Source organism: Ceratocystis lukuohia, assembly GCF_044167205.1.
Source record: "Ceratocystis lukuohia strain C4212 chromosome Unknown Supercontig5_pilon, whole genome shotgun sequence".
Taxonomy (NCBI): domain Eukaryota; kingdom Fungi; phylum Ascomycota; class Sordariomycetes; order Microascales; family Ceratocystidaceae; genus Ceratocystis; species Ceratocystis lukuohia.
This window is the reverse complement of record NW_027263524.1, coordinates 2,505,048-2,528,019: the sequence shown is the minus strand read 5'-3', so window position 1 is coordinate 2,528,019 and position 22,972 is coordinate 2,505,048. Positions and strand designations below refer to the sequence as shown.

General features: G+C 47.4%; 5 protein-coding genes across 5 annotated transcripts; 2 read left to right on the top strand and 3 right to left on the bottom strand.

The window, feature by feature from the left end:
- Nucleotides 1-325: 325 nt before the first annotated feature.
- Nucleotides 326-2,364, bottom strand: HOO65_050544 (putative transcriptional regulatory protein C56F2.05c; the record flags this gene model as incomplete). Its single annotated transcript, XM_071003258.1, has 2 exons — nt 326-1,519; nt 1,666-2,364. The coding sequence occupies 2 exons, from the start codon at nt 2,362-2,364 to the stop codon at nt 326-328; spliced, it is 1,893 nt and encodes a 630-aa protein (XP_070858603.1).
- Nucleotides 2,365-8,935: 6,571 nt separating this feature from the next.
- HOO65_050543 (G2/mitotic-specific cyclin-B) lies at nt 8,936-10,527 on the bottom strand (the record flags this gene model as incomplete). The annotated part of the gene is made up of 4 exons (XM_071003331.1): nt 8,936-9,024; nt 9,084-9,222; nt 9,277-10,443; nt 10,519-10,527. 4 exons carry the CDS (start codon nt 10,525-10,527, stop codon nt 8,936-8,938), a joined length of 1,404 nt encoding a protein of 467 aa, XP_070858602.1.
- Nucleotides 10,528-12,286: 1,759 nt separating this feature from the next.
- HOO65_050542 (mitochondrial 54S ribosomal protein uL2m) lies at nt 12,287-13,616 on the top strand (the record flags this gene model as incomplete). Its single annotated transcript, XM_071003395.1, has 3 exons — nt 12,287-13,256; nt 13,369-13,442; nt 13,512-13,616. The coding sequence occupies 3 exons, from the start codon at nt 12,287-12,289 to the stop codon at nt 13,614-13,616; spliced, it is 1,149 nt and encodes a 382-aa protein (XP_070858601.1).
- Nucleotides 13,617-14,808: 1,192 nt separating this feature from the next.
- Nucleotides 14,809-15,120, bottom strand: HOO65_050541 (uncharacterized protein; the record flags this gene model as incomplete). The annotated part of the gene is made up of 1 exon (XM_071000932.1): nt 14,809-15,120. One exon carries the CDS (start codon nt 15,118-15,120, stop codon nt 14,809-14,811), a length of 312 nt encoding a protein of 103 aa, XP_070858600.1.
- A 4,254-nt stretch (nt 15,121-19,374) lies between these two features.
- On the top strand, nt 19,375-21,050 carry HOO65_050540 (mutator-like element transposase; the record flags this gene model as incomplete). The annotated part of the gene is made up of 2 exons (XM_071003317.1): nt 19,375-20,962; nt 21,016-21,050. 2 exons carry the CDS (start codon nt 19,375-19,377, stop codon nt 21,048-21,050), a joined length of 1,623 nt encoding a protein of 540 aa, XP_070858599.1.
- Between the last annotated feature and the right edge of the window lie 1,922 nt (nt 21,051-22,972).

The following is a 22,972-nucleotide window of genomic DNA, read 5'->3' as shown; positions in this document are numbered from 1 at the left end:
GTAAACATGTATAGCTGATGAAAAAAAATGGGCTATTAAAATAACCTTTCACATCTTGGCAGTCAGTCTAGTAAGATAACTGAGCGGTATCATCTTGTGCAGTCACAAGTGGCTACTGCTAAAAAGGTATTATTTCATGATCAGCGGATGAGAAGGAGCTCAAAGATCCTTAATATGTTCCCATTCTAGACCATTGGCACAGCACATAGGCATTTAAAGCACTAAGCGTTGATGTATTGTTGTGGACATCATGCACAACCAAAAAAAAACCAAGGTATCAAAACGTCAAAAGCATCAGAAATAAAGGAGTCATAGCCTCTCACGCTCATCGCTTGCGCTTCTTATTCTTGTCCAAAGCTGACAAGGACGTCTCAATAGATGCGGGTGGGAGAAGACCGATCCCAGCTATCCCGTTAGTTGGGATAGGAACGGGGGTTTGGATTGGGGTGGAAAGGGGCGGTGCAGATATGTCTTCCTTCTTAATAGGGACTCCCATGTGGCGTCCATAACGGCCTTTGCGGCCATTGCCCTCATCCTCACTTATGCATTGGTCGGCCGAAAGGCCGGCATCTCGGCAGCGGCCACAAGGGCGTTGGCGATCACACCCCTTTTTGCTCTTGCGACAACGCTGGCAGCGAGGCTTAGTCGATAGGTCGGGATGCTCGTCATCTCCGGGCGCAAGGCCACCAAGCGATGAAATAGATTGCTTGCGTGATGGGGGCAGAGACGATGGTGACATTTGCACTCCCGCCAAAACGCCAGGCATAGCGCTGGCAATTGAAGCGATGGCAGGAGTCTTCTTAGACTTAGGAACAGACCCTAGAACCTTGGGTGCTTTGTTGGTTTTGGCTACCCCTTTAGCCTTTGGTGCAGCCATGGCTTTAGCTTTAGGTAGCACTGGGACGCGGGCCTTTGTAGGGGACGATACAGGCGCCAGGTTTGTGAGACCGCCTGCATCAACTGATGGAGCTGCGCGGATTTCAGCCGCGCTATCTATAGGTCTGCTGGAGCCTATTTCATCTAGACGCTGTCTGCGGACAGGCGGCTGGCCATTCTCTCCATCACTATCGTAATCACTAGTAGCCCCAGTGGACGACATTTGATCCGCCTGCCCACTGTAAGTATCATCTTGAGTAGATGCGGAAGTCCGAGCATTGGAAACGTTGGATATGTTGGAGACGTCACCAAGTCGCATGAGCTGCATTGCTACATCCTTGTCTTCATCCGAAATGCAGCTACCAACAGTGGGATCAGGTGTGGGAGCCATGCCATTAGGGGTTCCATGGGGACCATAGAGCGACTGATTAGCAGTCTTTGTATCAGCGGATGGGGTGCCATAGAAGTTAGGCCCGTAGCCATAACTCTGTGGAGATTGTAAGGGGCGGGTGTTCGTGAATGGGTTTTGGCCTCCATTGGAAAAGGAAATGGAATTACGATGCGAATCCATACGGCGGGTGGGAGACACAGAGGAATTGGACGGTGCAGCAGGCATTTGAGGAGGCGCAAAGAGAGGGAGTTCCTGAAGCGTGGGTTGGGAGTAAAGTTAGCTATGAATAAGCCATGAAATTAACGGAATCGAGCGGAAAACCCTCGAGAGAAGTAAAACTCTGATATTGCATTTAAACATAGTAATAATGAACAGCGTGCTGCGAAGAAATGACATACCGAGCTTTCAAACTTTGCTTTGCGACGGCGGCCACCCTCAACGATATTGTCAAGACTGATTTCAGTATTGCCAATTTGGTCTCTGGCCTTGGTAGAGGTGGAACCGTCTTCACTGCTGTAGCCATCATAGTCGCCATTTTGGTTGTAGTTAGTCCGGCTAGAAGAGAAGCGGGACCCGCTCTTTTTGTTACCAGAAGAGCGGTTTGTGGCAGCGGATGCACTGCGTCGGCTATGGGAAGCCGGTGAATTACTGCGGGACAACTTTTGTGCAGGTTCTAGGTGTGCAGGGGGCTGGAGGGGAAACCTTTCAGAGCCATAGTATTCTGGGCCGCGATGATAAGGGCCATAATGAGGAGCCTCTTCAATCACACGGACGTATACCACCATATTATGCTTAAAGTTCTCAAAACTCGCAATCAGAGTGTTGCCCTGTTCATCCTCAAAGCTGACGCCTTTTGACCCAGTAGGGCCGGCATAAAGGCCATAGAAATTCTTGACTGTAGTCACAATTGACTCAGTAGCGTCATGAGGATAGATTTGGACTCTCATGGGCAGGCGCGCACGGTATTGAGAGCCATCGTTTATCAACAGCTCAAAGGCGACGCTCTTTGATGGTGCGCGCTGCGATTCCGGGTTGTTCGTAGAGATATTGGAAGTCCCGTGTTCCATTCCACCAGGGGAGAGCTCGGGAGAGGCCATGGCTGGAGGTTTGGGTGAGCAATCGGGCTGTATTAACGTCGAGGAGGGATAAGAAGAAATCTGATGATGATTTGAGGCCGTGGAAGCCAGTGCTTGGAGCGGGGAAGAGTCGAGAGGCTGGATGGCGCTGCTAAATATTGAGCAAGTAGATGCCATAAGAAGCCAGAGTCAGGTCCGAACAAACTCGAAGCCGGCTACAAAAAGGGCTTTAAGAAAAGGACGGAAGATGAGCCTCTATAGCGACCACCAGCAAGTAAATATATATTTGATATATGTATCGGCAACGAGGTGTGGCGAGGAGAATGTTGGAAGAAAGAAGCGCACACACAATAGAGCGTAGCACCGAGAAGATGTCGTGAATAAGGGCGATCTATAAACGAGAGAGTCGGTAGTCAGCACGCCGTTCGGAATTGGTTATTGGGGAGATACACAATATAAAACGATAATAAGAAGGATGCTGGATTCAGGTCGCGGAATTCGTGGTCATTTTGCTACCGACAGCTCAAACAAAGAAGCCAGGACGGGACGCAAGATGCAGCGCTGCTTCGGCTTCCAGCAGGCCATCGGAGGACGACGAATCGCTACGGAGCATTATTGACGAGAGGGCAGTCGCCAATCAAGGAAACGATAGTATGACTTACCAAGGGCCTATGTTAGTAGTTTGCGATGATCCGACCGGCTGTAGAAGTAGGGCCATGAAGGTGTAGAGAGTGATGAGAAGAGAAAAAATGAGGAGACCACGGATGATGGGAATGGACATTGGATTTAGGACCTATGCTTCAGCAAAGTGATGTTTTCCCTGGCCAGGTTTTACTAGGCGACACAATTAAAACAAGAGTCCGATTAGTGGGCAGATAGGGCGGGTCTCGAATTTTTCAGCGCTGTAGGTGCTGGAGAGTCTGATCACTCCTAGGGCACTTCTTTGCTATAGAAGCCTGCCTTTGGGTGATTTATCCAGGGCTCTTGCAGGCTGAGGCAGGCTCTAGTCCTTTCAAGATGCGCCTGCCATATTTCGCTGTCAAGAACAACCCTTTGTGCGGCCCTGCTGGGGCTAGAAGTGGGACGGTGTGCACACTGTCTTTTGGCCCATTGGGCGCAAAAAGTGCGACAAACTCTCGTAGACCGTGTTGAAAAGCCCGCCGTTAAAGATAAGTCGCTCAATAGCGGCAAGTGCAATACAACTGCCCATTCGACCCGGCTCCGTGTATTCGCCATCTCTATGCGATCAAAACAATATACAATCTAGAACATTTTGGCCTTGGGCGTGCGGACCATTATGACTTGACTACGGCGCAGTTTCTTTACTATTGAGTGGGTGGAAAGCGCAAACAGTTACAGTGCAGATGCTTTAGCGGCTACACGGCTAAACTGTCTGGGGCTTTCTTTCTTCTTCTGTCTCTCTCGAAAAGTCTTAGCGCCTCTAAGGGTAACTACCCATACAAACCCAAGTCAGGTTGAATTTGCATTGTGGGTTAGAAAGATTAAAGATGCTGTATTTAACATTGAAATAAAGAATTCTAATAGAAGATAAGTACACCATGTGTGTAGATAGACATGCAAATGCTTTGCGTGTTTTCTCAAAGCTCTACGGTTTAACAGCCAAGTCGTTCGTTTTGATTTGGTGCACTGCAATGCGACGATGATGGGGGTCGGAGGGAGGGGGTGAAAGAAAGAAGGAAAGCCCTTCTAGGGCAAGGAACGAAATGACCAACCACAGTGTCGCAGAAAAATTAGAGAGAACCAAAGCCAGACAGGCCAGGCCAGGCCAAAAGCGAGAGCTTGAGAGGAAAGAGAGATAAGGCTGGGGGGGAGGGGATGGAAGGGAAGAGCATGCATTAGAGCGGTGTATTTTTGTACACAAAGTGGCTAATCAGCCACACCATAGAAGACCTACCAGGCAAGCCAAATGGGCACCAGGCACAGCCTGACAAGCACACGCAAAGCCTAGTTGTGTTCAGAAACGAGGATAGCAGCAAGGAGAGCTCCTCAGAAGCGAATGCTTGGAACAGGCTTCCAGTGCCATCTACATAGCTGCAACCACAACTTAACTGGAAAGTCGAAGCACAAGTCAAGACACGACAACGGAACCGGGAACAAAATGCCCTCCATTTGGCTCATCTGTCAAGAATAAATCTAAATGAGCCTAGTAAAGTTTGGGGCTTCCCAGGCGTTCCAGCTTGCCAAGTTAGCGACTTGACTCAGTGCGTGCCGCCCTCCAATACGTACTTCGTGAACATAGAGGCTATGTACTGTGGCCCGTTTCTCTTTCCTGTGCTCTCCTCTTCTCTCCTAATTCCTCACCAAAAATCGCTCCAGAATCTCTTTCATCCCATCCTGCAACTCGGCTTGTGTCTTTTCACTTTTGTGGGCTGCAAACTCTAGCCATAATTCTATGCCGAAGCAAAAACATATTATCAGTAGCCGCAAACTGTCAGATGTGATACCAAACAGCCCACAATCAAAAAGAATACACATTCTTGCTTAGACTTTGGCGAGCACAGCAAGGTTTCAGAGCACCAGCAACATCCCATTCTGGATGCTGAGCACAGGTTTTGTTGCGCTTTTGGCATGTAGAGTGAACAAACAACCGGCTCTGACCGTAAGGTATCTCGTTTCTTTTTTGGCCTCCCTCTTCATCCCTCTCTGCCTTCGTCTTCTCTTTTGCCACTATGTTAGAAACAAACGCACGTCCATGCCTATCACAAGAGACAAGACAATAATTAGCTGCCTCTCCCTTGTCGGCAAAATTGGAGCTGACTTTTAGCTCTTATTCTCTGTTTCGCTCGTCTCCCCCAACCGCCCGATAAGAAATTTCTCAAAGAGAGGCAAAGGAAGGGGGATTTGAAGGCCTGTTTTGATCATTCACAACAATGGGCAACTTGTTGACAAGGAAAACGAGGGAAGCTAGAGTCAGGACTATTAGCTACGAGTGGTCAGCGGAGATTTTTGTTCCATGACTCCATCTTCCTACCCCCACCGCCCTTCTTATGGGATGCAGGTCTCTCCCCTCAAACCGAGGACCCATCACATCACTCTAGTCACATACCCGCTAGCCCGCCCTCATTCATGTCTTGTACTATCGTTGACTACGATATTTGAGCCAGTTGATTTGTGTGTACTGTATATCTGCAGATCGGGGCTTCGTCTTTTTTTTTGGGGGGGGGGGGGGATGCCTGTTTTTCCCTAACTCGCTTCCTTTGTTTGATCCCTTTACTTGTTTGTAACTGTTGTTACGACACCAACTTCGCTATGCAAGTCTCTCTCTATTGTGCTTGTTCTATACGTGCATATATTATACTTCGAATTACCATATTGCTTCTTTCTCCTCCTCCAAAAAGCCGTTTGGATGGAAAGTATGAGCTGGCAATCTGCAATCCTGCTGTGGATTGAAATTAAAGGCCATGAGCCATAGAATCACCCTCTACCTAAAGGACAAGTGAGCGCCTGGACATGGCCATGGTTGTTTCCATTACCATATCTTGTTCTTGATTTGCTGCGCAACCTGTCGCTTTTTTGACCGAACACGACAGCTTATTGACGCTCTGTGATATTAAAACGCCAAGTTGAGATGAAGCTTGGTACCATAAGTTGGCATAACATAGCACATATCGCTGATGGTTTTACTGTAGCTCTCTGGGGTCATAACACATGCCCACTCACTAAAGAAGACTAAAAGTCACGATGCCACTTGATTGGACCGCACTCAACAACTTTTTTGACGCCACAATCCTCGTTTGGGCATGGGAGTGCCTCCTGTTGTATGTGCGCATCTACTCGCGGCTCGGTAAATCTCAGCCAAAGGTCCCATTAGCCCTCGTAAAATCACATTTTAAAGAAACACAATATGGTGCGCATATTCGTAACCCTAACATTTCGTGCCAGAAACCACAACCCTAAGTGAGCTTTTTTTTTTGCTTAACAGCATTTTGGCAGGGCGATAATGACCATCGATTTTTCAGTCCCTTACCAGCTTCCGGGGAAACCCAGCCTCCTTAGTTGCCTCAAGGGAAGCAAACAAGAAACCGTGGCGCTCAGCCCTGAACGCCACAAACAGCCACTGATGGGAACGAGGCGCGCGTCCACGAGAAGTTGAGAGGTGACACAGACTGGGTTTCTTGCCATCACTATCAAGTCAATCCACAAAAACCAGCTTTCTTCTCACATCTATCATTTATTCAGAAAGCTGTTTTTCTGTTTATGGCTCCATTAAGTTCTTTTAGTTTCCATTATTCTTAGGTTTGTGGTTGTTCTGAACCCTGCTTGCATGCATACTGCATGTACTCTATACAGCTTGCTCTAGGTCTGTGCCACCCACGAGTCACAACACCAACTGATATGTTGCCTCTATAACTTTCCAGCCTGATAGAACGCACAAAACGAGTAGCTATTACTGCACATGGATAAATGGGGAAACATGCCATGCACCTCTCTGCGCGCAAGAGCCGATATCCTCCACTCCCCAGAGCGAGGTATCTATTTTATTTTCTTGCATGTTATGCGGACCCCCAAAGCTTCTTATGTGCACAGCGAGACCCCCTCACCATGAACGAATTATCCGTACTCTAAAAGTGATCCATGCAAAAAGAGGATATCTAGCAATTGCATCCCCTGAGAGCTTGTCACAATCTGGTAGCAGGAACTTTGCGTAGGAAAGAATTGAATAAGTTCCTAACAATCTGAATTTGTGTTTGAAACTATGCGGGAAAATTAAACCTCACTATCTACTATCCGTGGTAAATTACGTAGCAGCAATCAAGAATGGCCCGTCTTTGTCTGACTTGGGCTTTCATGACTAGACACGGAAAACGTGCTGAGCTGCAACAGAAATCCACAACGGAACAAGGGGTTTAGCAGGCACAAAAAGGAGAGCCTAGGGTCTGTTCATAACTGTTGGAGCATGTTTGATAAGCCTATATGAGCGAGCATGCCTACAGTAGATTATGTCGAGGAGCAGCTATGTGTAGAAGAATGTGTATTCGAGCTTTCGACTCGGCCAATTCAGCGAGCACAAGGTGCTATCATATTATTGAATTGCCCGTCGGGATGATTTTCAGACTGTCGCGATCCATGTTCGTGATGGTTACGTAGGCCCAAGGCCACGCGAACCAGCAGACACCAGTATCTATCGCAGACTAAAACAGCAGGAAAACCAGGTCAACGTTGTATTGGGCTGAAATTCTACACGCATCTCACAAAACAAGCTCATGCCGACAAGATGAAGAGCTTCCGGACGTAAGAAGTCTGTCCCCGAAGTCTCCCCTCCCAAGTTTCCAGAGGGAGCAAGTGTATTATGTGCGCGCCACATTTCTAGCCATAGATAAGGTTGTTTCTGCTTTGACACGAGCTTTGTGGCTTTCATTTGTTGAGCCTAACCTAAACAACGTAATGCGCGAGATTGATGTACGGTCTGGTCTCAGCCAGCCCCTAGTATTTTGTTCTAAACCAGGGTTTTTATCCTGTCTGTCAAACGTTGACGTGGGGACCGACCATACGTCCTGTTTTCATGTGTTCTCACTGGAAAACAGATGAAAGGTTAACGTAGGCGTGGACCATGGAAATTGAAACCACGTTCAGAGCATGAGTACAAAACATATGGGATCTTCGTAGTACTGCACAACATGTTTTATACCACTAGCTTCGTGTAAACTAGATCGTGGCACGAGATAAGTGGGATCCGCTTGCATACTGGGTGCTGTGTCAACATATTCCCATTTGTTGGTACCTGGAAGGCGATAGAGAGTACAAGCAGCAAAAGCATCAATTTGGCATAAAGAGTTGTGATTTGTTATAGAGAACAAAAGAAACATGGAATAGACAAACGAAAAAAAGAGGATAAAAGACTAAAAACCAAACTATGTACAAGTACAATCTTGCATCAGCAGTCGAGTGGTATCGCGTGTCACTGTCATAGACTTATGCACTCCGGGACGAGCAGGAGGTTAACAAGATCTCGATTCAAGGCAAGGCTCTGCAGAGTTATGAAACTAGGTACATGAGAATGGACAGCCGGGAAACACTGGCTAGCGCGACAATCATTCCAGGTCCTCGAGACAGTAGGAAAGAGAGCCAAGATAGAAGAGATGGAGCAAAAGAAGGGTGACAAGAATGAAGATATGGGAAGAACTAAAAAAAAACAATGCCCTGTAAGTAACTCCGACGCCGTGCGAACCCAGATCAATCAAAACCACGAGAATAAGATAAAAGCATTAGCTGCGGTCTTCAATGTTGATATTTCCGCTCACCACACTAAGGAGAGAGGAAGATGAGGTCCGCATGCAGAAACAAGAACAAAACTGATGGCCTGTGCTCCATCCATTGTAGTCAGTAGTGGAAGGGACATAATCAAGCGTTTGAACGAGTGAGCCGCCCAATTACCGCCATATTGAAGACCGCGCATCGTGAACAACCCGACCCAGTCGTAGTTGATATTCCAAACGCCACTTTTGTTGAAGTCAACATTGCCTAAGCAAGACAACCTGTGCGTGAAAGACAATTACTGAATTGGCGACCAACCGATGATGGGGTCGTAAACACGACTGACGAATGGGGTCCGGGGACTGGAACTGCCAATTTACGCGAGGTCATCGACGGAAACCATGGGGTTGGAGATGCGGAAATGGCGCATGTTCGCCTTGGCCCAGTTGCGGGAAATAATGGATGCTTTGGGTTGGTTGTTAGTTGAAATTCTCCCAGGTGAATTGTGCTTAGGTAGTACATACCCTTGAGGAACTTCTTGCAAGCGTACTTGCGGAAGAAAGCCTCGTGAGTGGTGGGGCGAACCATGTAATCCACCATGGTGGCGACAATAGGCTCAATCTCTTCTTCAGAGTATCCAGCGTAGAAAGCAAGGGTCTCGTCCTAGTCATGGTTAGTACCTTAAATATATGGATGATGAACTCGAAATGCTCTTACCCATTCACCACGGTCGAGAATAAGGCGTGCTAGGTACATGGCACCAGCAGCTAGCAGACTGCCAGGGTAACCGATCAAACGGTGATCTAGGATACTGATTTCCATGAGGTATTTGCCAATGGTGCGAGCTTCGATGTCGTAGTTATCGGCTTTGGAGATGCGACGGAGGAAGTTCATGGGATTAGGGTAGCTCATATTGTAATCCAACGTAGCCAGAATGGCGCGTTCTGCGCTGAGGATTTCTTCTTCACTAAAGCCACCCTCAGCGAGCTCACGGAAACTCGTGACCGAAGGAGAAATTATCTCTTCATACTTCGCGGCGATGAACATGGCTGTCATGCCGACAAGCTGAAGACGCTCCAGGTGAACAGTCTTTTGGGACATGAAACGATCGGCGATATTGATAGCCAAGAATAGAGTCTCAGGCAATAAGTGGAAACGGGTGTGGACCTCAACAAGCCAGTCGACAAGGATTGCTCGCGTCTTCCACTCGAGATCGTCTTGGACGTCCATGTAATCGGGGTGCGGGAGGGTATCAGGCTCGATCTGACGGAGATATTCGAAAATGTCATTGGCGTACTCGGCAACCATGAGCGGGTCATCAAAATCATCGTCCTCAAGGTTTCGGACGCCGCTGGGATAAACCGTCTTCTTCTCAATCATATTTTCATGGATAGGGGCCATCGGGACATGGGGAACGGCGATGGCAGCCTTAGTGCCTTTATCGCTTTCGACACTAATGCGTTTGCGAGATGGTTGTCCATCGGCTTGAGCTTCGCTGGCAGCACTAGCTAGAGCCTTGCGCTTCTGGACGCCAGACGTAGAGGCAGCACGCTTCAGCTCGATGGTCTGCTTCTTTTCCTTGGTGATGCCGTTTGCGCGGGCTGCGGCGCTGCGTGTGGAAACTCGGGAGGTCACTTGGGAGGTGGCCTTGGAAACTAACCCCTTCTTTTTCCCCTCTACAACATCACCCTTCCCCATGTTACTGACATCACCAAGGGCGGCACGCTTACGAGGGATGCCTGATCCATTCGCGGCTTTCTTTGTCTGAAGGCCTTTGGCAGCAGGTTCAGCATTCAATGCCGAAGCCTTAGCGCGCACAATTGCGTTGACAGCAGCAGAGTTGTCATTTTCGTTTGAGAGCATACGTCTCGTGGTCATTTCGCTCTGTAAAACAATAGTGTTAGGTTTATGATGGGGCCGTGTTGCCGTACAGTTGGGTATTCGAGAAGATAGACCTACCGGAGGCATTTGGGATAGAGGTTGTGTGTATTATTAAATGAATTTGTAGCTGTATAGCCTGTAAATATCTCGTTAGTTATGATCCACCAGCACACTGCAAATCGTGGACAATGTAAAAGACGGTGTATGAGCAAAAGCAAACGGCGTCAAGCTTGTTCGTTTGCTGAGGCATCGAGGGTTCGTTTGTAGAAAGTGGAGCGGCCGAGAAAAACGCGTAGGGCGCGTTATTAACGGTTGTAGAGGAATACACACAAGACTTGCAGAGAACACTGTTCTGAGTGTGACTTGTAGCAGGAAATGAGTAACTGCGAAAAAGTATCGTAGGGCTTGTAGGTAGGTTGTGTATACAAAGTATGTTGGCTTTGAAAAGATCGGTGAAGGGGGCCGGACTGGCTTTGAAAGAGAGTACGAACAGAAACAAAAAAAAATCAAATGGAAATAAGGAGAGGAAGAATGCAAATTGTGAAAAGAACGAAGGATGCCACGCTTGATAAAACAAACAAAGACTGATCACACAACAGAGTCGAGTCTAAATGCTGAAGACGGTGAATACAAGGTGGTGTTTGGAGATGGGAAGAGTTGAAAGGGGAAAGATAAAAAAAGCGTGTTTATGTTCAAAGGGAAAGCATTCGCGATGGTGGATACTATTCTTTTCCAGGTGGCAGGTTTAGCGTGTCTGGGATGGGTCTGCAAGTACCAAGGTATCTTTTATCCTTGCAGGTACATACTTTTTTTGGGCGTGTCTTGGTGCTTTGAGCGCGCCTGTGGGGTTACTAATTTCTAGGCGAGGGCACAATGGATTAGCGGTCGTCCACGCAACAAAGAGCCATGGACCAAAGAACTAGAAATTTATAGCAAATCGTGAAGTTCTTGGTTCTTTGAAGGTAATGAGGAGGGGACCTAATCGGGCTTTCCGTTGTGCTAGCACTCACATGGAGCTGCAGCTGCTGTAAACGTACCAGATAGGGGGAGAGGGTTGACACAGGCTGCAGTATATGTAAACGAGAGGACTGGTAATGGTAGAAATAAACCTAGGCAGGGCAAGAAGACGTTAGGTTTATTTAGTGAAGAAGAGGGAAGAAGAGAAGTGAAATTCTGGTGCGGGATGTTGGTAGTTAAGTTGCAGGTTATCAAGGCGAAGGGAGACAAAGAAAGATGTTCGGACATGCCTTTCCATGGGTACGCGATCAAAAATGGGATATCAACAGTGACAACCGCAGAGCAACGGTATTCTGATTGGTTATTGAGCAATAGTAGGACCCCAGTCGCGACTTAAGTGGGCCGGTCCCCTTTCGTGGCTCTATAACGCGGCAACCACGCCACAGTTAAGGTGTGGCTGAGACCTTGTTCTGACAAGGGGAAATTTTACCAAGAAGGTGGCGCTAAGGGTTCCACAACAGCCTTGGCCTGAACCTCGGATGGCAAATTTCTTGAGAAGTGGTGATAGAACGACAGTCAAGATCTCCTTGAGCTAGCCATTGCTTTTTCAGCTTCGCTGTGATTACCGCCGCACTTATAGCGGAACATTGCGCTCAACTTCCATAAGTAACCCATCTTAGAGCTGAGGGGTTTGCTGACGTTGAGGGCGTGTCAGCCCAGTTGTCCTTCGTAGGGACATACTTTCCATTTACTGTGCGTCATAAAGCTTTGTAATTTGCCGTACTCAACAAACATCTAACAGTTTATTGTATTCTCTTCCAGTAAATAGCCTTTATCTCGTACCGGTTTTCTGTTTGTTTGTCGAGCTGCAGCGTCGCTAGACTTCACAATGATTGCCCCCCGTGTCTCGTTTGCGCTTGGCCAGCTTGGCCGCTTTATGAGTCCAGCACGCAGCCCCGCCTTCGCTCGATTCTACTCTGCCGCCTCGACTGTTCAACAGACTCCTGCCCCCGAGGTCCAGGCGCCCCCTGAGAAAACCGCAGCCTCAGGGCAACAACCGACGAAAGAGGGTGTCTTTATGCGTACCTACAAACCCACGTCGCCTGGCATCAGGCATTTAAAACGGCCTATCAACGACCATCTTTGGAAGGGCAGAGCGTACCTCCCGCTCACATTCCCCAAGAAGGGCCATGGCAAGGGTGGCCGTAACAACACTGGTAGGGTGACTGTCCGTCATCGCGGTGGTGGTGTTAAGCGTCGTATCAGAATTGTTGACTTTGATCGTTGTCGCCCTGGCCCGCATACCGTTGATCGCATTGAACATGACCCTGGTCGCAGTGCCCACATCGCCCTCATTACCGAAAAAGCTACTGGCCGCAAGTCGTATATTGTCGCTGCTGAGGGAATGCGGGCTGGCGACGTTGTGCAAAGCTACCGCTCAGGTATTCCACAAGACTTGCTAGACGAAATGGGCGGTGTTATCGATCCTGGTATCCTGGCTGCGAAGACAACCTTCCGAGGAAACTGTCTCCCTGTACATTTGATTCCTGTCGGAACCATGGTGTACTGCATTGGCTCTTTTGCCAAAGGCCCCGCAAAGTTCTGCCGCAGCGCAGGCACTTATGCTACTCTGGTGTCTAAAGAGGAAGAGACTCGTGAAGATGGTACCAAGGTCATGACTGGAAAGTATGTCAATGTGCAGCTACAGAGCGGCGAGATTCGCCGAGTAAGCAAAGATGCCTGTGCTACTATTGGCCGTGTGAGCAACCCTCACCACCAGTTCCGGCAGCTTGGTAAGGCTGGTCGTAGCAGATGGCTCAACATTCGTCCTACCGTCCGTGGTGTAGCTATGAACAGAGGTATGGTCCTCCCCTTCCCTTTCTTTTTAGCCTTCCCTGGAATACTCCTAGGGAATTGCATTATTGTGATGTAATACTCGAGTAACAAATTGCTAACTGGTATTTTCTAAAGTGGATCACCCTCACGGTGGTGGTCGTGGTAAGTCGAAGAGTAATCGTAACCCTACTTCGCCCTGGGGTACTCCTGTAAGTTTAGTTTCCATTGCTTTATCGCTCGGTCTGTAAAGCGTTGGCTCATGTCTAACTTCAAATTAGGCCAAAGGTGGTTACAAGACTCGCCACAAGAAGTTCAACAAGTGGGTTGTCACACCCCGTGTCCGCAACATGGGCAAGAGAAGAGACAAGGCTTCGGATGCCTAAAGGGACCTTCGGTGACATGATTGAAATAACGACAATGCATACAGTCCAGCCTATTTTGTTAGCTGGCTGGCTGCAAGCCCTGTACCAGTATATTGGGAAGATGTACTATTATAAGCCTTACCGAGCTCTTCCGTGTACAACATCAATAAGACTCTGTCTTTATCTACAAGCAATTTTTTATGCGATAAACCCTAGTTGATGCCGTATTCATGGGAGTTGCTGCCTCATATTTGACCTCTATTTGGGCACTCAAGGACTGGAATTTGAAACAAAGGGGCTGCTGAAATGCACTGAAATAGCATTATCAACCTCTGCTATGTGATAGCCGGGGGCTAATGAATTAACTGGCGCGTCTGCAGCTAGCGGGCCATTGTGGCTTCCCTGCCGGAAGCTATTATTGTTAGCCACTGCCACTAAACAAAGGACTCACCTGGAGGCATGCTTCAAGGGTCTTGCAATGGGTCCGGGAAGTGGAATGCTACACTAGTGTCAAGGTGAGGCTACACAATTCCCAGCATCTCATCTATTTTCCCCTTTCTGCCCGAGAGACACTAATCTACAGGAGTGCCTATAATGAATTGAATATATGGCAGGTATGATAGAGCATTGATGGAGTTGGCCGTGGAAGTGGGGCAAGATATTGATGGCATTTTACTGCGCTGCTTGAGCCTATGGGACTATATCGTATGACTACGGCTTATGAGACAAATGGGGTTACGGACAGAGATCAAGCACTTAGTGGGAGACACGATGGTTCAAGAGAAGGACATATTATTTTCAAGGCTCGTACAAATCATAGTGTTTCTATGAGGATAGCCGGACCGTGCCGGCTGGGGATCAAGCTAATCTTGAACATAAAAAAAAAAAAAGGCTCCAGCTAGACCTGCACAGCGAAGGCCAACATAATAACGTGACGTCTTGGAGTAAAAAAAGAAGGGAAAAAAAAAGGCGCTTAAATGAACGTAAGAATGAATATCATGACATTTGGCCGTAGGCCGCGTTAACGTGTAGTCGTGAGCATACAACAAAAAAGGGTATTGCTGCAAGAAGAAAAGAAAAAGACACAGACAAAAGGCCTGAAATCCTGTCGTTCCACCAGGGAGATTGATGATTAAGAAAAGAAATAATAATAAAAAAAAAGAATAAGAGAAGTAAGAAACATTATGAGCATGCTCATGGTTGCGGCTCAGAATTAGAAAGGGAATGGCTGCACACGGTTTTGTTCCATGCGCTCTTCCATGCCGCCCCAGTACACGATAGGACGGGGCTCAAGGAGGCCCAGCTCAGAGCCGAACACGCGGCGCTCAGCCTCCATGTTGACGATGGAGGGCTGGCGGAACATGACGCTGTTGATGGTTTCCACAGGCGAGCTGGTGGCCGAGTTCATAGACGCAGTGGTGGAGATGCTGGATGTTGAGGACGAGGAAGAATGACGGCGGAAGGAAGTGCGCAGAGCTGAGGTGTTCAGCTTGGCAGTGAGAGCGTGGAAGCGAGAGTTCTGCATGGTGGCAATAGGCAAAGGAAGGTGTGGAAGTGGTATGTTTAGAAGATGGTGTGGAAAAAACCTGGATGAAATCTGACAGTGGTGATGTAGACAGATTTCCGAGAAGGTCTCAAGCTACCAGCGCTCGCTCTTATATAGATGGCTAGAGTTGTTGGATGGTCTGTATTTGTTGTAAGTTCCCTGGCGTTGACACAGCGATATCTCCCTTTAGAGGTACAAGAGGGAGGAATGCGGCAAAAAGAGACAAGACCAAGGCCAAATATGTATTGGGCGAAGAAAGGAAGATGTAGACCAGCAACAACAAAGAAAGAAGGAATGGGCCAAGAAAGAGAACACTGAACTCTTCCGAATGGTATGTGATGCAACTAGAGGGCTTTGTTGGACTCTGTTGGCAGGACAAAGAAATGAAGGCCAAGCGATTAGGAAACGAAAGGGCAATAAAGATTATTACTAAGAACGATGGACAAGTTCACCAGGAGCAGGCCGTGAATAGAAGAGAGAAAGAAGAAAAAACTGTAGAGTGTGCGAGTGTTGAGGGTGAGGATAGAAGAGTGGTAGTAGATGATTCTGGAGGTGGAGGGCTTCCGTATATTATATGCAAAGGCCAGGACTCATGGTCCCTCCCCTCCTTGCGGTGCTGCCGGTTCTCGCCATAGCAAGGAGGGGAATTAACAAGTTGACCAGAGGCATGACTAGGATAGGCAGTAGCTTCCATGGCCCAGCTGCTGCTGTTTCCTTGCCGGGATCGATAGTATCCGGATAGTAGAAACAATGACGATGCTGGGCATGACACACCTAACCAACACTAGTTGCTCCCTGGCCACTCTTCCTACTACTGCACCCCCCCTCCCTTGTGACTTCTAGACATGGCATGGCATCAGGAATATCGGATACTTGTGTATGTATGTGTGTTGTTTAGTTTGGACTCTAAATGTTGCAAAACACTCTTCTGACGGCGCCCCAAGCCTAAGCTAGCTAAGCTAGGCCCTGTCAAAAGGCAGGATTTAGGCCGGGGCGTTTTGTTTGTATTGCACATGTATGATCACCATTACAGAAAACATGCTTCGCCGGAAAAGGCAAAAGCTTTTGGAGGCGAGCAGAGGAGGTTGTTAAAGAGATAAATGACCTAGGAGCTGTGGGAGGGACAGACACAGCAAATAAGCTTTGCCAAGTAGTTTCTCTTATGCAGGGGCAGAGAAGGGACTTGCAGCCGGCCAGCCGAGCAAAAGAAGGGTCTACGGGACAATGTAGGTATTGAGGTAGGGTGGGGTGATGTGCCAAAGAGAACGAGCGCAGGCAAGGAGCCATAGGGCCAGATACGAGAGCCAGAGGCCCTACGGCAAAAGCAGCGCTGTAAGAGGAGAGACAAGCTTGCGGGAGAGCTGCCCACAGTCCAGTAGTAGTAAGAGTCATTTGACCTCATGTGTGCCTCCCTCTCATTTTCCTCGTATCATCTCTCTATCCATATGTCTGTCATGCCCACCTTCTGTGATCGTTTCAGAACACCTTTGTCCCTCCCCCCTTCCTTCACAACCCTTCAGCCAAGCCAAGTTCCTGATACTAGCATCGGGCTTGCATGAAGCTACAGGGCAAGAAAGAAGCATAGGAGAAACACAAAACAAGCTTTTTGTGAGCTTGTCTATTTTCGGGCTAGTGAGTAGGAGAAATACCAAGTTTTGTGTATACTTTGCGAGTTTCTTGCGATTGAGCTTAAGCTGTTTCCTCTACATATGGAACAAAGGAGAAGAGAGGAAGCTAGACAGACCAGGGTTAGAAGCGTTTTGACATCAACGGGAACAAGGAAAGCCGCCGGCCTGACGCTTGGCAGCCACAGTTGCGAAAAGGAGAGCTTCTGTCAACTGATATCTGACATAAGCGCGCCGAGATATCAACTCATGTACTCACACTCAGTCGCATGCATCGCCAAGTATAATCTCACTTTGTAGCTTATGTAGGATTGAAATGATGGCTGGCCGTTGTTAGCGGCCTGTACCTACAGATTGCCTTTGTACCACTTCAATCTGCACTGCTTGTGTTAAATGCACTCTATAATTCAATGCAACGCCCATCCGTAGCCCGGTCTGTGTCCTCACAAGTCCTATTACTTCATTCTTTGCTTGATTTTCACGTGGTGATCTCACTCATGACTTCATATTATTCGTTTCACGCTCAAACCCTCTCAATTCGATCTCTCTCTCCCTCTCTCTTCTTCCCCTAAGTGCTAATTCTCATGTCCTCACATCATACACTAAACCCCCCCAGCAGATGTCAAAGCGGTACATGTACCCAAGAGCGACAAGTACTTAGTGGATAATAACTGCCCATGTATCGACATTTTGTACATGTACTGCTAATGATGTACCGGCAGTCGCGGTAGTATCCATTAGTCCACATGTGACACTAGGCACATGAAACCCGTCTAAGCCAAGGTTATCTCCTTACTCTGCTTTACCTTTCCTTCTTGTGCCGTTATAGTGAGAGGCAATGCAACCGAGCAAAACCTCGCTACCAGCGTTTCTCTTTTCTTTCCACCCCTTTTTGCTTCTCTATCTTGCTCTTGCCCAGGTTTTCTTTTTAAATAACAACCCGAGAAGCTTGATAGGAATCGGAAAACATGGATCCTAGACGCGATTTACAAGGGTATCAAGGGTGTTGATAAGGTCCAGAAGCCTGCCAAAACACAGAGGAAACAAGCTTGTCTCTCCTGGAGCTTCCGAGTGTGAATGTGAAGCGTTGCACATTATTGATTGGTGGAACAAGAGATTGAGGCAAGGTAGGGTTAATTTCGCGATGTTCATAATAAGGGTTACGATAAGAATGCTTGTAGAAAAATCAAGGGCCCTCGATATGTGGCGTCTTCGTTTTCCTCGGACGCGACAGAGCTAAATGGGCCGTAATGGTCTAGATCTTTTTTTCTAAGCTATAGCCAAGTGCTGGGCTAGTGAGTAAGAAAGGTGCAATGGTAACTATTGTTGGTTAACGTGCTGTCGGCCTGTCAGTTTCTACATATATTCAGACACCCATTTTCATAGCCTCTCCACACGCATACACCTAGATCTTTTGGTTGCATCTTCTAGCGCGAGAAACACATCCACTGCTACTGAGACGAGCTCTACTATCAACGTTGTTGTTGATACATCACCAGCCTAGCTGGCAACGAGGAAGCTAAATTCTGAGAAAGATGTCGCTGAAAATGCAGGGGCTTTTCACTAGCTAGCACGCTAAGGGTGGCGCGCAAAGCAGTGTCATGATCCTGAAAATGGTCGAGCACTCCAGCTAATCCCGGAAACCCCAAACCTGGGCGACTTGTAGTGGAAGGAAGGCCGCGGGGATACAGCTGGCGGAGTTGGTAGAGCCGTAAGCCGGCTCGTACTAGATCGCTTTGTGGCCAGATATCGTGTTGGAATTCTTTGGGTTCTTAACATACTGGCAAAACTGGCTGTACGTGTGGCTAGGATGTCGCTGATGGGGTCTCGCTGGCCAAGATGTCACTGGACAAAACACATATGGGCAACAGGGCTCGTATTGTTGGAACATGACCAGAGAGAGAATTTACGGCTAGACTCTAGCAGTTTCAGATTTAGCAGGGTCATAAATTCCAGCAGGGGAGTACTGCCACCAGCAGAGAGTGCCTGATATCTAGTTTACAATCGCCGTAGCCTGCTTGTTGGGTGTTATATGCTCTTGGTGTGCTTCTTTAACGCGGCTGACAAGCGAGCTGTACATGCCTATTCTGATAAGCCTATGGAAGATATGTATAATTTCCTTAGTCTTGCTAAGTGCAGTGCCTTTAGATGATAGCATCTTGACCTTGTTGATATTATATGCGTGTAGCGAAATGAGGAGAGTTATAGACCTGTAGTTGTCGAAGGGAAATGAAGGGTATTTTGGATGGTTACATCAGCTTGATGATATGACGGAGACTTTCTTCCTAGAGTTTCTGGACGACGGAAAGCATTGAAATAAAATAACGGAATAATACCACTGTCTAGGCTGCTTCAACCACCCGCATGTCCATCAAGGCTTCGCACATTGTAAATAGTGTAAGAATAATGTTTCATGCGGCGCCGCCTACATGCGCGCCCCCAATTCTTTTATGCGCCCCCTCCCTTGTTGTTTTTTGCTTACCTAAGCAATTTTTTGGCTTACCTAAGTATGATTTTGACCCCTCAACAGCGATGCAAATTCAGAAGATACATGAAACCAAATACACCACATACACCACATCAAATACACCAGATAAACCAGATAGAGATGGAGACAGACGCTTTATCACACGCTTTAAATGCTGTAAATGCAAACAACACAGCAGATGAAGTAGCAGACAATGCAGAGGCACTACAAGTCAGTCAATTTCCAGACGATATCCTTCCCCCTGAAGGGATTTACGAGTCTCGCGAAGCTCTCTTTGCTGCTGCGAATGCCTGGGCGAAACCTCGAGGCTATGCATTCACAACTGGAAAGTCTAAAAAGACTAAAAATGGCCGGACAAAAGTTGTTGTTGCTTGCGATCGATCTAGAAAGCCGCCAAACCCTTTAGCCATACGAAAACGCCGAACTTCAAGTCGAGTAACTAGCTGCAAGTTTTCAGTATTAGCCAAAGAATCTCCAGATGACGGTGGCTGGACTCTAACTTACCGGCCAGGCAGCGAATTTGCCCAGCATAATCATCCGCCAAGCGACGACCCATCTGCACATCCCATACATCGCACTCTCAAAACAGAGGACATATCTACAGTTTCGGGCCTAGTAACGGCTGGAGTTGCCCCTCGAAGCATCAGGACGTATCTATATAATACCTCAGATACTCTTGCAACTGCAAAAGACATTGGCAATCAAATTGCAGCTGCGAGACGAGAATTACGCCAAGGGCAGAGCAGCGTACAAGCCCTCATCGACCAGCTCAAGATAGAAGGCTTTAGGTGCGAAGTTCGGGTTGACTCGGAAAACCATTTAACAGCTCTTTTCTTTGCGCATCCTAGCTCTATAGCATATCTACTAGAGAACCCAGATGTCTTGTTACTTGATTGTACATATAAGACAAATCGGTATTCTATGCCGCTCCTGGATATGATCGGAGTCGATTCCTTCCAGAAATCGTTTTGCATCGCCTTCGCATTCCTTTCAGGAGAGACGGAGGATGACTATCTATGGGCATTACAACACCTGAAGTCTCTATACCAACAAGAACTTCCTTCTGTTGTTCTCACAGATCGATGTCAAGCAGTTATGAATGCTGTTCCAATTCATTTCCCTTCTGCTGCTGCCTTGCTTTGCCTTTGGCATGCCAATAAGGCAGTTCTCCAACACTGCCAACCAGCTTTTGGCCTTAAGCGCAATGAGTCACCCGACAGTCCGGAGACCAAGGCATGGGAGGAGTTTTATGGATGGTGGCACTCCATAATCGCATCGCCAGACGAAGAGACGTACAAGACCCGTGTTGAAGACTTTCGGCGTCAGTACACCTCACAACACCTTCAAGAAGTTGGGTATGTCTTGACATACTGGCTCAACCCACACAAGGAACGACTTGTAAAAGCATGGGTGGACAAGTATTTCCATTTTGGTAATACCGCTACCTCAAGGGTTGAAGGAATTCACTGGCTGATCAAATCACACTTGGGAACTTCAAGATTTGATCTTTTCGATGCTTGGCAAGCCATTAAAAACGCAATCTTGGGTCAGATGAGAGAGCTTCACAAAATGCAAACCTCCCAGAAATTACGTGTGCCTCTAGATATCCCTGTGGCACCATTTGAATCTGTCCGTGGCTGGGTCTCGCATCAGGCTTTACGCAAAGTCCAAGAGCAGCGGCAACTTCTTGGAAAGCCTCTGAAAGCTTGTACCCAATCATTCACATCTTCTCTTGGTCTACCCTGTGTCCACACTCTTCAGCTACTTCAGGAGACAAACCGGAATCTTTCCCTTAAATATTTTCATCCTCATTGGCATCTAAACCGAAATCAACTTTATCAGCAGCCTATTTTAGAGCCATGGAGGTGTCCGACTTTCAGAACACCCACTCAGCCAGCCTCAAGTACGAGGCGTGAGCCGTCTGGATTTGAGAATGTTGAGCCTAGGACAAGGAAAGCCCCTAAATGTAGCAAGTGTTATCAGGTTGGCCATACAATGGCTTCGAGGACATGCCCGCTTAGATATTCAGATCTATTGAATCAATAAATTTCACTGTATTGTTTGCCTCCATCTGCTGTATCTGTAGTCTGCTTGCTGGTCATAGCAAAATCATACTTAGGTAAGCCAAAAAATTGCTTAGGTAAGCAAAAAACAACAAGGGAGGGGGCGCATAAAAGAATTGGGGGCGCGCATGTAGGCGGCGCCGTTTCATGCCCTGGTAGGGTTTGGGAACCCAAGGGTTAGTCCACCTACTATGAAGACATTGGCAAGTTTTTCAACTGACCTCTCTGACGGCTGGCAGTCACCTCGATATTCTTGTCATATCAGGCTTGGAGAAATAGCGAGACCACTAGATGGTGGGAAATAATGCTAGGGAATAAAGCTTCCTAAGACGCTTTTGCGTGGTGTGCTGATGCATGTGCTAGCATTCACACTTTGTGGTTGAGAGCTTACAAAATAGTAAAGCCCCCAAGGGTTCATGCACAAAGCAGAGAGGAGATCTACGACGCAGGATAGATAAAGCGGTAAACCTTTGACACTAAGAAAGAGGGGAATTAGGCCGCTTTAATGAATTGAGATCTATCATACAAGGCGATAATGATATCTATTCTATGGTATTCTTCGACGCTTATGTCACTGCAATAATACTCTCCCTGAGGACTTCAACTACGAGAGTTTTGTACCTGGACTTACAGTCACGTGACCGTATATACACGACGGTTTGACATCTATTAGCAGTTTAATTCTACTACAACAATTTCAGCTATATCATCATTATATTGCCACATTGTCACCACCGCCCCCATCGCGCACCTAGCATGAGCCTGCAAAAAAGACTAGATTGAGATCACCAACAAATACTCGATCAATCCTACTGTGGTTCCGAGCTTTCGGAGCGAGTTGCAAAAATACGATGCAAGTCCCTAGCAAGATTGTGTTTGGAAGCTCTCAACTCTTTACAGATTGCGATGCTTCATTTCTTTCATGCGATGAGCGATCGGCGATAGTAGCTCAGTTGGCACCTGTTTCTGCTTAGGCTTTACATGCCTCAGTAGAGCTCTACCGAATCCTTTATCCTCTCCGCCTCGTCGCTGGCCATTTTGGGTGTCGAAAGCTGGGTCTAGGCTTTTTCCTCTGCCGCGTTACTGAGCGCTCCTCTATCAAGACTTCCGGCAACATTTGAAGGCAAAGGTGTCACTATTAGCTCTAATCGACTGCTTATTGCCTAAATAGGCTATAAATAGAGTTGTGAAATAATGATTCGAACGCAAAACTTGAAAAGAGCCTCTTTCATGGTTTTGAGGGGTAGACTTTGTGAAATATCGAGGGGTTTCTAGAAGGGGTTCTCGATGATTGGGACTGAGCCCGAGCCTAGAAAGCCATGTTGTAGAGTGTCTTCACATGGCATCATGACAAGAAATGGATAGAGGAGCCCTGTTAGTTCGATAAACAAGAACCTTGAAAATCAGGCCGGGAAATTCTTGATTATTCGAAAAGAGCTTCTCGGCAGATGCAACCTACGAACTTTAAGAAACAATCTCTTGTCAGCCCGAAGAGCACAATAGCATTGCAGCTATCTTCTTGTGGCTACCATCTATATTAGAATACATCAAGTATTCATTGAAAGATACCCTTGCTAGCAAGCGTGTAACAGCGTACAGGCACTACAAGTTACACAATGCGCACAGGCAGTCTTTAGAAGTCAACTAGCAGTGCG